The 14,237-nt window shown below is 68.1% G+C and overlaps 5 protein-coding genes across 5 annotated transcripts in view; 1 reads left to right on the forward strand and 4 right to left on the reverse strand.

Annotated features, from left to right (window-relative positions):
- Positions 1-2,666: 2,666 nt before the first annotated feature.
- CHLNCDRAFT_22679 (hypothetical protein) lies at positions 2,667-2,930 on the reverse strand (the record flags this gene model as incomplete). The annotated part of the gene is made up of 1 exon (XM_005848042.1): positions 2,667-2,930. A coding segment is annotated over one exon (264 nt), but the record flags the coding sequence as incomplete, so codon positions are not given.
- A 2,446-nt stretch (positions 2,931-5,376) lies between these two features.
- On the forward strand, positions 5,377-5,739 carry CHLNCDRAFT_17840 (hypothetical protein; the record flags this gene model as incomplete). The annotated part of the gene is made up of 2 exons (XM_005847883.1): positions 5,377-5,487; positions 5,620-5,739. Coding segments are annotated over 2 exons (231 nt in total), but the record flags the coding sequence as incomplete, so codon positions are not given.
- A 1,886-nt stretch (positions 5,740-7,625) lies between these two features.
- CHLNCDRAFT_145396 (hypothetical protein) lies at positions 7,626-9,605 on the reverse strand (the record flags this gene model as incomplete). The annotated part of the gene is made up of 8 exons (XM_005848043.1): positions 7,626-7,743; positions 7,957-8,072; positions 8,425-8,769; positions 8,896-8,997; positions 9,071-9,169; positions 9,289-9,341; positions 9,437-9,485; positions 9,582-9,605. 8 exons carry the CDS (start codon positions 9,603-9,605, stop codon positions 7,626-7,628), a joined length of 906 nt encoding a protein of 301 aa, XP_005848105.1.
- A 1,943-nt stretch (positions 9,606-11,548) lies between these two features.
- Positions 11,549-13,199, reverse strand: CHLNCDRAFT_17179 (hypothetical protein; the record flags this gene model as incomplete). Its single annotated transcript, XM_005848044.1, has 6 exons — positions 11,549-11,674; positions 11,853-11,954; positions 12,159-12,301; positions 12,502-12,652; positions 12,828-12,971; positions 13,161-13,199. Coding segments are annotated over 6 exons (705 nt in total), but the record flags the coding sequence as incomplete, so codon positions are not given.
- Positions 13,200-13,638: 439 nt separating this feature from the next.
- Positions 13,639-14,237, reverse strand: part of CHLNCDRAFT_30996 (hypothetical protein) — a 2,023-nt gene continuing 1,424 nt past the window's right edge. Inside the window, exon 4 of the mRNA XM_005848045.1 lies at positions 13,639-14,190. Within this exon, the coding sequence (XP_005848107.1) occupies positions 14,141-14,190 (50 nt within the window). The 3' untranslated portion in view covers positions 13,639-14,140. The remainder of the gene's footprint in view (positions 14,191-14,237) is intronic.

Consider the following 14,237-nt stretch of genomic DNA (forward strand, 5'->3'; position numbering starts at 1 on the left):
CGCTGTGCGGCGCCTGCAAGTTCAACGGCATCGACGCCACCGCCGCAACCACCTTCTACGTCTGCTCCCACCAGCCCTGAGCAGGCCCTGGTTGCCCGGCCGGCCACGGCCGCGCCCCAGCGCAGCTGCCCGCCCGGCAGCAGCCGGCAGATGCCGCAGTGCAGCAGCGGGCAGCAGCTCAGCTTCAAGGCGCACACATTGACCTCATCGCCACTCGCCGACCGTGGGCCCCTCCTCCACACCCCACACTTGCTATGACACCGTCCGCCCAGCAGCCAGAAGGCCGCTCCGCCGCCACCGCCAGCTGTGCGGCCTGAAGGCCGCCCGACCCCAAGCAACCGCCAGCCCCCCCGCCGCCCTCCCTAGCCACCTGAACATCAAGCTCAGCTCGCCACCAAAACATTAGCCTGGCGCCAACCATCTACGACCAACCCCAAGCAACCCTGCAGCAACGCTGCGGGCAGCACAGCGCCGCTGCCCTCTTACCCGACGGCCCGGAGCGTGGAGTTGTGCGGGCCGCTGCACGCCCAGCCGCCGTCGAGGGCGCCGCTGGCGCATGGGAGAGTCTGGCCGCGATCGCCTGCGGGGGCGACACTGCGCCGCTCCCACCCGCCGCCCCTCCTCCGCCACCTCCCCTGCCGCCTCCCCAACCCCAGCCGCCACGCCCGCGCCCTGCCTGCCGCGGCGTGGCCGGCGCTAGTGCCACAGCCAGTACGGCTGCATGCCGACGCCATAGCCCTCGCCCGCCCGCGCGTGGCAGCCGCGCCAGCTGCCGCTGCCGCTTGCAGCTGCCGCCGCTGCGGGGCAGGCGAGGCCCCTTTCCCCTCTCTTGGGGGGCGCGCCCCTTGCGCCCTCCTGCTGCTCAGGGCTTTGATGCCTTCCTGGGCCCCTAGAAGGTGCCCCCTGAGATGCGCCACCCTCGCTGACCGCCAACCGGCGGCGGCGCCCTCCTCTTGATAACGTAAGCCGTGCGCGCCGCCGCGGCGCCACCCCCCTGTCCCCGGCTCTGGCTCCCCAGTTTTCCCTGCGTGGCGCCTCCTTTTCCTTGCACTCCTGCCTCCCTCCCTTTCATTCCCTCACTCCCCAGCTCCTACCCGTCTACCCTTCAGCACTGTGTCCCTGCCTTTCCCTCCAAAGAGCACCGGCTGCTTGCTGCGCACGCGGCGTCTCACAAGGCGACAGACACACCCCCCTCTGGCGGGCGGGGCACCTTCACCTGCTGGTGCCCCAGCACACCCCTCTCCCAAGACGATCATTCGTGTGTGTGCATCACCAGAGCTGCACCACACCAAAGCTGCACCACACCCCTGCAGTGCCCCACCTCTTGGGGGGCCTGCCACCTGAAGGGCTGCTGCTCCTTCCTTTTGATGGCACGCGCGCACTCGTTCTCTCTGGCTTTGGGGGCCGTTGAGAATCATCCAACTCTAGGCTAGTCTCTGCTTCTGCTCGTCGCTCTCCTCGCTCACTCGCTGGCATTTCCGTTTTCCTTGCATGCCTGTGCTGTCCAATTCGATTGTGAGACACTGATTCCGTTAGTTAGAGAGTGGGGGTGGTGGGGCCACCAAGCACATGTTGTAACAACCATGTGGCAATGGAAATAGTCGCATAAAGGCAGCGGGGAATAAATAGTGGTGGCGTGTCACAAGCCCACAGGGCCGCACCATCAGCCGCTTGGCGGCACCTGGTGCTGCGCCAGGCATGCTTCAAAGCGGAGCACCTGCAGGGCAGGCAGGGAGAAGCGCCCGTGGGCGGGCAGCTGCCTGTTGCAGGCGTGCACGTGACGTCACCACGGTAGAGGTCAGGACGCCTTCCCCCACTCCCCACCTGCTGGTGGCACTTGGGCGGTATGACAGGCGGGACTGCAAGGCGCGTGCGGCTGCTGGTGGCGCCGGCGCAGGCCTCCAGCGCATCAACTGCAGCAGGAGCGCATCCGTCGGTGCATGGTGCATGGTGGAGGTGGAAGCTGGAGCGGGTAAAGGCGGCAGGCAGCTGGCACTGGCTGGTCTGCCAACCGGCTGGTATGCCACCCCCGCACCTTCCGCAGGGCAGGCCTGCTTGAAGAGGCACCATCCCGCTGCAGCAGAGGTGAAGGCCAGGGCCGGCAACAGCTTAAGAACCACCAGAGTGTCACCAACCATGCGCCTCCGCCGGCGAAGCGAGGCAGATGGACACCGTGTGTGTTCTGGCCCCACCTGCGCGCTGCAAGTGCTGACACACGTAGGGTTCTCGTGGGTGCTTCTTCTGGCAGCCTGCAAGCGCCTCCAGCACCCTGATGCACGTGGAGGGCAGAGCCTTGGGGGAAGGCGGTGGCGCGGGGCGGGTGGCGGGCTCGTCACGCTGTGTGGAGGCTACGGCGCTCGGCGGCGTGGCGGCTTGAATCGGAGTTCCACTAGTTGAGGGCAGCGACTCTTGAGGTGTCTCTTGGCTGGTTGCCAGGCCGGACGAGGCGGCCGGAAACTCCATCGCAGGCTGGTGAGCACCAGGAGGGGAAGAACCACCCCCAAAGAATACAGTAGATACCAGGTAGAGACACTGGATCGGTAGTCCATGTGTTCCCTGGCATGTGTGGCCGCCCACCGCGCCAGCGTGCCCCAGCGTGGCGCCTCCCAACCGTTGTTAGCTTTGGCAAGCATTACAGCAATGCAACAGCAGCCGAAAGCAAGCGATCATGCCGTCAAGCCCCGAGGCCGCAGCACAAACCGCTCTATCGCCCTGGCCACTCCATCCTCGCTGTTCGGCGCCGTGATGGCATCCGCCGCCGCCAGCGCCGGCGGCCCCGCATTGCCCATCGCCACACCCAGCCCGCACAGGCGCAGCATCTCAACGTCGTTCTCGCCGTCTCCCAAGGCCAGGCAGGCAGCCGGGTCCACTCCCAGCCTGTCCAGCAGCCAGCCCACGCCAAATCCCTTGGACGCACCCAGCGGCAGCACCTACAGGTGGTGGGTGGGGTGGTGGGGGCGATGGCAGACCGAGCCTGGTGCTGGCAGCATGCACCCAGCAGCCAAACACACAGGAACATGCATGCTGACGCCCCGCATCACAGCACACACACATCTCTGACCTCGAGCATGCCAGGGATGGCAGTTGTCAGGGAGGCGCGCCCTTCAAACAGGCTCTCCACCCGCGGCCGCACCTCTGCTATCCTCTGCTCCGACTGCAGCCCAGGGCAGGGCGGCAGGCAAGGACGAAAAAGCGCTGTGAGCAGGCAGAGGTTGGCAGCCTAACAGCGTTTCTTTCTTAAACACGTTTCTTTCTTAAACAAGAAGGCCAACCACTCACCTCCATGAAGATCAGCTTCATGATGGGCAGCCGGCCCACATGCGGCTCCAGAGGCCCTGCGGCCAGCCAAGCGCAAGCGTAACCAACACAACAGACAGCTTGGGCCCAGTGTGGGCGGCGGGGAGGCCAGCAGGCTGTGAGGCAGGTGGCGGGCGCTGGAGCCGCCCTGCTGCGGGCCTGAGGCCTCCCCAACCCCATGCATGGCGCACCTATCCCCTCCGGCGACGGCTCTGCGTAGTAAAGTAGCCTGTCGCTCTGATCATTCGTCTCCCGGCATACGATCCGGTCCCCGCAGTATGCTGCACACGCACGCAGACGTGGCGGGGCGGGCCACGGCGTTGGCGGCACAGGCACGGCCGGCACCCTGCGGCGGGCGTGCGGTGCGTGCCCACCGGCCGCTCCCCTGCAGCACCTCCACCTCCTCGTCCTACTGCATGGCAGCCGCATGCTTAAAGGCCCACCTGTGAGGGTGAGGCCGTGGCAGTCGGCAAACTCAACGGCCTCCAGAATGACCGCCTCCTCCAGCAGCCGCTTGTACAGGATGCCCTCGTCGTAGCAGCTAATGAGCAGGCCCTGCAGGTAGATCTGCAGGGTGAAGAAGCAGGCAAGACAAGGAACGGGAGATGAGCAGGAGGGGGTGCCGCGGCGTGGGCCGGCCGCCAGCGTGCGGCAATGGCAGGGTCAGGGCAGCAGTGGGACTGCTGGCAGCCAGGCTGGAAGGCATTGTGCTGCTGCTGGGATGCCCTGCAGCACCGCCTTCTGGGTTCACCTGCGGCAGGCGGGACCCTAGCCTGGGCAGCACCGAGTCGCGCCAGGGCCCCATCGCCTTGCCCGTCGCCACCACGAGCGGCACGCCTGCCTCCGCCGCCGCCACCACCGCGGCTTCCACGCCGGGCGTCAGCTGCTGCTGCGGGTTGAGCAGCGTGCCGTCCACATCCGACACGATCAGCTCGATTCGCTGCCGCCCGCTGGCAAACTCTTCTGCTGCCCGTGAGGCGGCTGGCGGGGGCAGCCGCCGTCGGGGATGGCGCTGCGTGCCGCTGACGGCGCCCTGGAGCAATGGCGGCAGCGGCAGAGGCGGCAGCAGGATGGTCGGGCAGGAGCAAGAGGCTCGTCAAAGGGAGCGCTTTCTGGCGGCGGAGGCGGACGGGGGTGGCGGGGCACTGCAGCTGCGATGCTGCGATCGATCGGCTGGCGGATCAGGCATCAGGTGTGGCAGCCTTACCACTCCTGCAGAGCTCAAAGCCAGGCGGCCTGGCGCATGTGCCGCCATGGCGATGATAAACTGGGAGGGTCAGCAGGGCTCTACAGGGCCTCCCAGAGGTTGCTAGAATGGGTCGAAACCTCCGTGGAGCTCCACGAGTTTGTTGAGACCTTCCTCTTGGATGCGTACTGCAGGTTCAGGTGGGTGATGCGTGTTTGCGTGAGCCTCGTCCCAGCAAAATCAACCTCTGCACGTTGCCCAGCCTGATTGCAAAGCGTTTGCCGCCTTTCAACGCCCCTCCTATTTGCTTGCACGGGCACTTGCTGTGAGAGCCAGCCGCTCCATTGGCCTCCCATCACCTACCCAGCCCTACAAACACTCCCCCAGACATCATGGAGGCTCGCTTTGAAGGCCTGCAGCTCGGTCAGCCCGCCCTGGAAGGGTCAGCGTTCGAAGGAAGCAGCCCGGTGAGTGTAACCCCGCCCCCGCACCTTGGTTAGCCCTGATGTGTAGGCTGCATGCGCCCGCCGCCGCAATGCGGGCCATGCCGGCCATCCAGCATTGTTCTTGCTGCTGGCACACGCCTTCACCAACCGCGTGCCACCCGTCCCGTCACCCCTGCAGAGCCGCCCGGCCGCGAGCAGCAGCATCGCCTCGCAGCGCGGCAGCCAGGGCACCTCGGCCGCCACCAGCGGCGGCGGCGAGCGCCCGCGCGCCGGCAAGGGCAGCCGCGGCCCCAGGTGACCCCCGGGGCGCCTCGCCTCACCCTCTGCGCGCTGCCACACCCCTGCTACAACCCTCTGCTGCCGCTGTGTTACTTCCGCTGACCCCCATGTTGGATCCTCCTCCCCTCCCTGCCTCTGCACAACCGCAGGCCCCGCCTCTTCAAGAAGGGGGAGTGCCAGGCGGACGGGTGCCGCGCAGACCTGAGCGCCCTGCCTCGCTACAACGTGCGCAACCACATCTGCCTGGAGCACAAGGCGGCAGAGGCCTTCCTCAAGCAGGTGCGCCCCGCTGCCGCAGCGCCACCAGCAGACGCGGCTGGTGCCTGGAGACTGCTTGCGGGCACCCAGCACCTGCCCTGGGTGCCGTGCCTCTCACAGCCCCCACCTCCCCCTCTCCTCTCCCCGCCGCAGGGCGCCGAGGTGCGCTTCTGCCAGCGCTGCGGTGTGGCACACCCGCTGGGCGAGTATGACGGACTGAAGAGGAGCTGCAGGCGCATGCTGGCCCTGCACAACAGCCGGCGGCGCAAGAGCGGCGCCCCCGAGGCCGCGCCGGCGCCGGCAGCGCCCGTCCCGGCGTCGCCGCCCGCGGCGCAGCAGCAGGAGCAGCAGCAGCGGGAGCAGGAGAGGGAGCGCCCCGCGGCGGCGCAGCTGCTGCCGGCGCTGGCCGGCATGCAGCTGGGCGGCGGCGGCGGCCTGATGCTGGCTGCCGACCCCTCCCCAGCAGCCTCTGTGGGCTCTGCAGGGCCGTCCCAGAACAGCGGCAGCTGGCTGCTGACAGACGGTAGCAGCGGGTTTGGCGGCAGCCGCCTGTCAGAGGGCGCGGTACCGCTGCCTGACCCGCCGCCGCCGTACTGGGAGGAGGGGCCGCAGCGGGCGGCGCCGCGCCCGAGCGCCGCCGCCGCTGGCGCCTGCCACGAGCGGGTTTGTTGTGACACAGCCTGTGGCGCCTGCGCCGCCTGTTGCGGCGGCGCTCGCGCAACCGCCGACGAGGATGGCGCACCCGCCGCTGGCGCCGCCGCCGCCGCCGCCGCCACCGGAGGAGGAGGAGCCCTGGTGGGCTGCGCTGTTGCTGGAGCGGGAGCCAGAGTGGTGGGAGGTGGAGCCCACCCAGCTGGATCTGGATCTGGACTTGCTGCTGGCTCCGATGGAGGTGCAGCAGGAGGTCGCGGCGCCCACGCTGTGGCCAAATCCTCCTCCTCCTCCGCCCCACCACCAGATGCGGATGATACCGCTGACAGCGGCGCCCGCCGCGCTGGCGTGAGCGGCGCCGCCGCCGAGCGGCCGCCGGCGCCCGCGCCAGCCGCGGAGCGCGCCGAGGCGGCGGCGGCGCTGGGTCGGCTGCGCCGCCACGACGCCGCGCTGTACCAGCTGTTTGTGCACCAGCAGCTGCTGGGGGCAAAGGCGCTGCTGGCCACGGCGGGCCTGGTGCTGAGCAGGCGGCTGCCGCCGGCGCAGCCCAGCAGCGGCTCATTTGTGTCTGCCCGCTGAGCTCCCTCCCAACAGTGCACAGTACTTTTCTGAATACACCCGCCTGAGCCCCTGCCTCTGCTTTCTTGTCGCTGGCACGTTTCTTGCTTGCTGCTCCTTGCATCGTGTTGCTTGTTCCTCCCTCAAGCCCACACCCATCCTGCCTTTTTTCCTGCGTCCGTCTCGGGCTCTAGCACTGGCTGCCTTGGCTGCTGGGTGCCTCGCCCCCTTCCTCCTTTTGCATCTCAACCCTGGCTGGAACGCCTGCTTATGTAACCGCCACCTGTGCACGCTGCCAGCCTGCGACCTGGCAGCTGAGAGCGGTTTGGGCCTGAAGTTACAGGGTGTGAGGGCAGCGTGGGGTGGCTACAATGAAAGCGCAGGGCGCGCCCAGGGCTGACACACACGGCAGTGATGGGGGAGCAGTGTTGCACAGGAGGAGGGCCAGGCCGCGGGGGGGGGCTGCGCCACGTGGGCGGCGCGCCACGCCCGCGCCAGGGCGAGCAAGTGAGGCGAGGGAGCGGGGACAAGTGGTGCGCCGTGGGGCCGCACCCGGCCGGCAACCTCTCCCTCCCGAGGAGGTCGGGGCGGCTCAGAAATGGTTGTGACAGGGGGGCAAAAACGCTGGAGAGGCAGGTGCAGGTGGTGGTGCTAGAAAGGGGTAGACGGCGAGTTGGAGTGTGTTTTTTGTTCTTCTCGGGGGGAGGGGGGCAGCGAGGGACGGGTGCGAGGCAAGACACGGAGCGGGCGGGGACGGAGCAGCGCGGCGCAACCGGGGAGCGAGCGAGACGGCGCGGCGCAGGCGGCGGCGGCAAGGGCGGGCGCGCGCCGCGCGGCGGCGCTGCAAACAAGGTGCGGCAGGGTGGCAAGGCACGGGCGGCATGCCGCGGCGGGGGAGAAGGAGCAGGAGCAAGGGCCTGGGCCAGGGCAGCCTCGGGGGTGGGCAGCCCTCAGGCAAAGCGGTCGATGCGAACAGACACCACCCGGCCGCCGATGGTGGTGTTGTTCATCGTGTTGACCGCCGTCTCCGCCATCTCCTTTGTGGGGAACCGCACAATGCCAAAGCCTCTGCAGGTGGAGGGAGGGAGGGCAGGCAGGCGGGCGGGTGAGGCGTGCAAGCTCAGCCACCAGCGCTGAGAGGGGGGAACGGCCGGCCAGCTGCTGCTGCTGCTGCGTGGCCGTGGCAGCCTGCCGGGAGGCGGGAGCTGGCAGCCTCATCTCATCAGCAAGGCGAGAGCGGGCCCGGCTGGGGCCCAGCCGCGCGCCTGCCGCCGCACTCACCGCGAGCGCCCCCTGCTGTCAAACACTACGTCTGCGCGCTCGATGTCGCCGCAGGGCGTGAATGCGTCCTTCAGCTGCTGCCACGTGCAGTCCCAAGGTAAGTTGTGGACCACGACCTGCGCAGCAGGCACAGCACAGCACAGCACAGCATGCAGCCAGGTCAGCAGGGCCATCCCGCGGCAACAGCAGGCTGGGCTCAGCCGGCAGCGCTGCCGATGTCGCTGGGCTGTGGCGCGCGATTGGGCTGGCGCGGCCTGCCTGCTGCAGCGGATGGCCTCAAAACACAACCAGCTGCCACCTGCGCAGCACTGCCTGCCGTCGTCTGCCTGCCGCACAGCCACACGCGCCCAGCTGCTCCCAACATGCTCGCGCGGCTGCTGCGGTGAAGCTGCAGCTGCAGCTGCCGCAGCTGCTGCCGGCCCGCTGCTCCCTTCGTGCACCCCACGGCGCGGCCGCAACCCTGCGCACCTGCAATCCACTGCTAAACCCCGGCTGGCCGGGGGGTGGCGGCCGCGCGCCCGCCCAGTTCTTTCCTCCCGGAAAGAAGCCGCCACGTCCGCGCGGGAACATGGCGGGCGGCGCCGTGGCTGCTGCTGCTGCGTAGTAGGCGCCGGGGCCCATGGGGCTGTAGTAGCCCATGTAAGCCTCCGGCCCCCAGTATGCGCCCCGTCCGGCGCCGCCGCGGCCCCCGGCCGCATACGGGCCATACGGGCCTGCTGCTGCTGCTGCTGCGTATGCTGGGTCGTAGCCGCGACCCCCGCCCCGCCCGCCGCCGTAGCCCGGCCGGACCATGGGCGGCGGTTGGAGGCTCCCCTGCACAGCGGCGGCGGCGAGGGAGCGGCAAGCAGCGAGCCAGGCAGTCAGCGAGCGGCCTGCAGCCCGCATGCCCGCAGCCCGCACGGCGATGACCATTGCTTGTCGAGAGACATGCTGCATCACCAGGCTGCCCATGGCGCTGCCAGAATGCTGCTGCTGCTGCGCTGCCGCGGCCGCCTGGGCATGCTGTCCAGCCACAGCTGCTGAGGCGATGCCACTGCACAGCTGCGGGGCATCAGGCCTGCGCCCATGCAGCGAGGAGACGCGCCTGCGGCGGCGCTCCATCAGGCCCCGTCACACGGAAGGCCTTCTTCTTGCCGTCATCCGCGACAACTAGGTCAAACTCGACTTCCTCGCCTTCTTTCAGGCTGCGATAGCCGGTCGTCTCTATGTTGCTCTGCAGGAGGCAGCAGCGTGGCGCCAGCAAGTTGGTTGGGCAGGCCGCCGCCACGCGTGCAGGGCGCTGGCGGCCGGCGCCGCGGCTTCCGCCGGGGCCTGCCCACGCCCGGGGCGCACCTGGTGGACAAAGACCTCATCCTCCGACTCCTCGCAGGTGATGAACCCGTAGCCTGCAGCTCAGGGGGCCGGGGCAACGTGTGGGCACCCAATGCTGGGCATTGAGTGCGACTGCTCTGCTGGGGCCCCAGCGCGCCCCTGGACCCACCCTTGGTGCTGTTGAACCACTTGACCGTGCCAATTTTGCGCTCGGTCGCCTGCACAGCAAGGCAGGACGCGTTCGGCGACCAGCAGGAGGAGCTGCAGGCTGCTCCTGGCGCCCCCTTGTCCAGCGATCGCTGCACCCCCGGCACCTGTGGCTCCTCAGGCTCCCCCATTAGGCGCCCCGGCAGCAGGCTGGGCCGCCTGCGGTGGTGACTGTCGCTGCTGGTGGCGGGCCGGCAGCTCCAGCAGCCATGCCCTCGCTGGACAGGCCTGGATTCCGGGCTTGGGGCGGGGAGACAGCACAAGGGCGGCTGGGGGGAGAGGCGGTCTCATCCTCGCCGATGGGGCGCGGATTCTGTTTCATCCAGAGCGTTTCATTCAGAGCATGGATGGACTTTTGCATGCCAGCGCCCAGCGATCCAATTGCCATGTCCTCTGGAAGCTGTGCCTTGCTTGTAGGCCCAGGGCCCAAGCCCCACCCCACATGCCTGGCCGACATGCGGCCAAAGTCAAACTCTGCCGGCAGCTGCAGTGCTTGGGCTGCCTGGCCCTCGATTCCTGATGATCACAGGGCGGCATTTCCAGCCTGCCTGCTGTCCAGCAGCAGACCGCTCGCCCACCATGGTGCAGTGCATCGCGTGATAGTCCCCGTTGGCCACGCTCACTTGCCTGGCGGCAAGGCTCGGCGAATGCATATGCATAGACTCGATTGATCACAGTGGGCAGATCGCCCGGTGTGCCGCAGTACCAGAGGCGGCTGTGCTACTGCGCTCGCCCACCATGGTGCAGTGCATCGCGTGATAGTCCCCGTTGGCCACGCTCACTTGCCTGGCGGCAAGGCTCGGCGAATGCATATGCATAGACTCGATTGATCACAGTGGGCAGATCGCCCGGTGTGCCGCAGTACCAGAGGCGGCTGTGCTACTGCGCTCCACCCCCCGTCCATCCCCCACAGGCATCGCCTCTCGCCAAAAGCCAGGAAGGCGCAGTTGTTTATTCTGATCATCCACAGACGCAAGGAGTGGGTCAGGAACAGTTGGAAAGCGAAGGAAACTAGAGAGCAGTGCTGGAAGGGGCAGACCATGAAATGTCGGTGTACGAAGGCGAGCGGATGGCGAGAGGCACGCCTGGTCACGTGACCCGCTGCTTTGGCTGCATCGCCACCACCGTCGGCACGGAGGGCGGCCGGCCTTCCCTGGGCGTCGGGCTGTCCTCCCTGCGCTCACAAGGCAAGGCAGCAGGAGCATGCTGTCAGCATAGACAGGTGTACCGCCGAGCAAAATATGCTGTCAGCGTGCATGCTCCGGTGTTGATGGCAAGCTGTGCGACCAACCTGCGCCAAGCCATAACAAGCCTCATGCAGGCAGGCAGGCAGTGCCAGCCGTGGCACTGCATCTGGTCACCCTCCCTCACACCAGCACCACACACACACAAACACACCTGTGCGACTCATATCCTGAATCCGGGGGTGGCGCCGCCATGACTGCGATGCTGCGCGGCCGCGGGTGCCGCACGCTGCTGCCGGTGGCGCCGTGCTGCTCGTCGGCTGCTGCCGCCGCGGCCGCTGCCGACAGGTTGGGCGTGCTGGCGCCGCCGCCCTTGAGCTCGGCCTGCGTGCGGCTGCCTGACCGGCTGTGCCCGGCCGACGCGCGGCCCTGCTGCACCACAGGCAGCAGCGGCGGCAGCAGCGGCTGCTTGGTCACCTGCGGCAGGGGCACCAGGCAGGCAGCAAGGGTGGCTGGGTAAGCAGGGGGCGGATGGGAGGCGGGCCACTCTCGAAGCTGCGGAAGCAAGCAACTGGCCGCCAGGCAGCCAGGCAGGCCAGCCCAGCCCACTCACGTCCATCTTGCCGCCCTCCTCGCCGCTCTCAATGTCCCCAACCGCTTGCATCTCCACCTCCTCCTCCCCAATCAGCGGCCGGTGCGGCCTGCAGAGCCAGATCGCCGTTGAGCACCAGGGCCACACTCCAACCAGAACACGGCAGCGGGCCATCCGTGGTGTGCCAGCAGCATGCCCGGCGCATGTCCGCGGGTGACCAGGCCCGAGACAGCCCCTGCACGCCCGGCGGCTCCCCCTCCACGCACCAGTAGTCCTGCACGGGGCGCTTGGTGGTCCAGCGGCGGTGCAGGGTGTAGAAGACGAGGGGCACGGTGTAGAAGGCCACCACCACATCCACAGAGTAGTGCTTGCGGCTGGCCACGATGCACAGGCCCATGAACACCACCCCAATCCAGGAGATGATCTGCGGCACGCAGCAGGCGGCGGGGCAGGGGAGGAGGCGGCTCAGGCCCCGCTGCAACGTGTGGCGCCCCGCTCAGCACATGGGCAGCACACACACCCAAACATCAGGCCGACGGCTCGGGCTGCGCTGCGCCGTGCCCCGCACCACCAGCCCCGCCCCGCCCCGGCCAGCGCCGCACCTTGATGATCAGCGTCTGCCCGTACTCTGTGTAGGTCAGCACGCCCGTCAGCACAAAGGTGGTGTGGGAGGAGAAGATGAGGTCGCCGCAGCCGTGGGTGGCCTGCAGGCGGCATGAGGAACCGGCATGCGGTCGGGTGGCGCAGGCCAGGGAGGAGAAGGGGCGCCCCCCTCGCACCGCGGCTCCGCCCCCTGCCTGCCTGCCTGGCGAGCGCTTGCACGCCATCTGTTGCTGCAGCCCTGCTGGAGCCCTGCATCCCTCATCCAATCCACGCCAGGTGAAGTGACGTGCGTGCACCATGCCCACCTGCCGCCCCACGTCAACCACCACGTGGCCCCACCAGTGCTCCGGCATCTCCCGCACCGCCGTGTCACGGCCCAGCCGGCAGTGGTAGTTGGGGGCGGGCAGCTGGGTGACTGTGAAGGAGATGATGCGCAGGATCTGGCAGGCTGCAGGCGGCCGGGGTGGGAGCGGAGCTTACGGGGGGTGGAAAAGAAAGTTCAAGGCAGCTGAGCGGCAGGGGCGTCGCTCGCTGGCGCGCTGGCAGCTCAGCGGCGGGGCGGGCGCTGGAGCACGCTGCGGAGGCTGCTGCTGCATGGCACAGCAGGCACGGCACGGCAGGCTGCGGCAGCACCCAGCGCCGACTCACTGACGAGCACCATGAGCAGGCGGGCGTAGAGCACGGCTGTGTAGAAGCGCTTGCGGGCGGTGACAAAGGGGGAGAAGCTCCAGAAGATGAAGGGGATGAACAGGCACCAGAAGATGGTCTCACTCACCCACGCATTCTCCAGGCCCAGCTCCTGCGGGGTCAACGGGCGGCAGGGCACTCGGCGCTTGCAGCACGCCACTGTCTGTGTCCCCTGCTGTTCCTTCTCCTGCCTCCCCTGCCCGTCTACTACAGCACGCTGCTGGCTCCCGGATGGCTGCTGCTGCACTTGCCGCGCCCCTGCGTGCCGGATCCGTCAGCAAGCGCACCGGCATGAGGCGGAAGCCCAGGTCGCCCAGCGGCTCCTCCTGAGGCTGGTGCATGCGGTGCGCCAGCTGCGTGAAGATGCCGTGCACGTACTGGAAGAGGGCGCCAAACAGCACCTGCTTCCACCGCGCAATGAGCAGCGGCAGCTGCAGCAGGGGGTGGGCAAGCGGGGCGGTAGGCGTGAGCGGCGGGTGGCGGCGGGTGGGGTGGCAAACCCGGCTGGCCCGGCCTGCCCGGCCTGAATTCGCGTCTTGGCAACCGTGAAAGCAATACACAGGCAAACAGCAGCAGGGCCGCTGCTGCCCGCTCCAACTAGCTGTTTGAGCCGCAGGCACCTCAATGGTGAATTCCAGCTTGATGCGACGCCATAACTCGCACAGCCGGTCTTTCAGAGTGACGCTACAGGGCGAACACCGGCCGCACCAGGAGAGCTCCAGTCCCATGCTTGCTGGTCCACTCCTGCTCGGGCTGTGCGCAGCAGTGAGTTCCTAGGGGACCATGTGGTGCAAAAAGGGGTCGATAACCGCTTGCTGCTTTTGGGGAGTCGACACTTGACCTTCGCAAAAAGGACTCACAGCGCGACAGCAGCTCAATTATGCTACGGAGCAGGAGAAACTGCTGCCGGATGTAAAGCTGTCGCCCCGATTAGGGTAAACGCGGCTTTGGTGAGCCACAGCGCGCTCGCCGCGCCGCGTCGGCTTCTGCCCTCCACACACGCTGGAAGCCCATGTAAAGTTTAACATTAACACACTAGCATTCCCTGTCGCACCACACACTAGCATTGCCGGCAATGCCCCTGCTGATCTCTGTCCTGGTGGTCGGCCCCGTTTACACGCCGGGCGGGGTTGGAGCGGATGCCGCCAAGGGGTGCCGACAAGATGGCGGGGGTGAAGAAGAGAAGAGTGAACGTGCTGCAGTCCAGACCACACAGACAAGACATTAAAACAAAACTTGCAGTGCTGGCGGCCGAGGGGGCGCGCCGGCCCAACCCGGCCGCGGCCAGGGAACCTGAAAGGAGTGGGGAGTGGGCCACAGCCCCGCCCCTGCAGCCACACTAGGGAGGAGGGAAGGTGGTTGCTGGCGTGCGGCGGGCGGTGGTAAGGACGGCTGCGCCTTCAGGCAGCCAAGTCACGCCGCGGGTCGCCACAGAGGTGCTACTAACTGTTACTTGTTCTTCTTGTGCTGCTGGGATGGCACCGCGGCCTGGCTGGAGCGAACCCTAAACCAGCCTGCCCAGCTGCTGCTGCGCCATGGGAGCCTGCCGTGAACCCGCTGCCTGCGCAGGGCAGCCTGGAGGGGCGGCTGCCTTGGGTGATCAGGACATGGGCGCGGCTGTGCCCGCCTTGGATGCAAGGATGATACCCACTGCAGGCAGGAAGGAGCCCCGGGGGGGGGGGGGGGGGGGGGGGGTT

The sequence above is a fragment of the Chlorella variabilis genome, assembly GCF_000147415.1.
Source record: "Chlorella variabilis unplaced genomic scaffold CHLNCscaffold_9, whole genome shotgun sequence".
Lineage (NCBI taxonomy): Eukaryota > Viridiplantae > Chlorophyta > Trebouxiophyceae > Chlorellales > Chlorellaceae > Chlorella > Chlorella variabilis.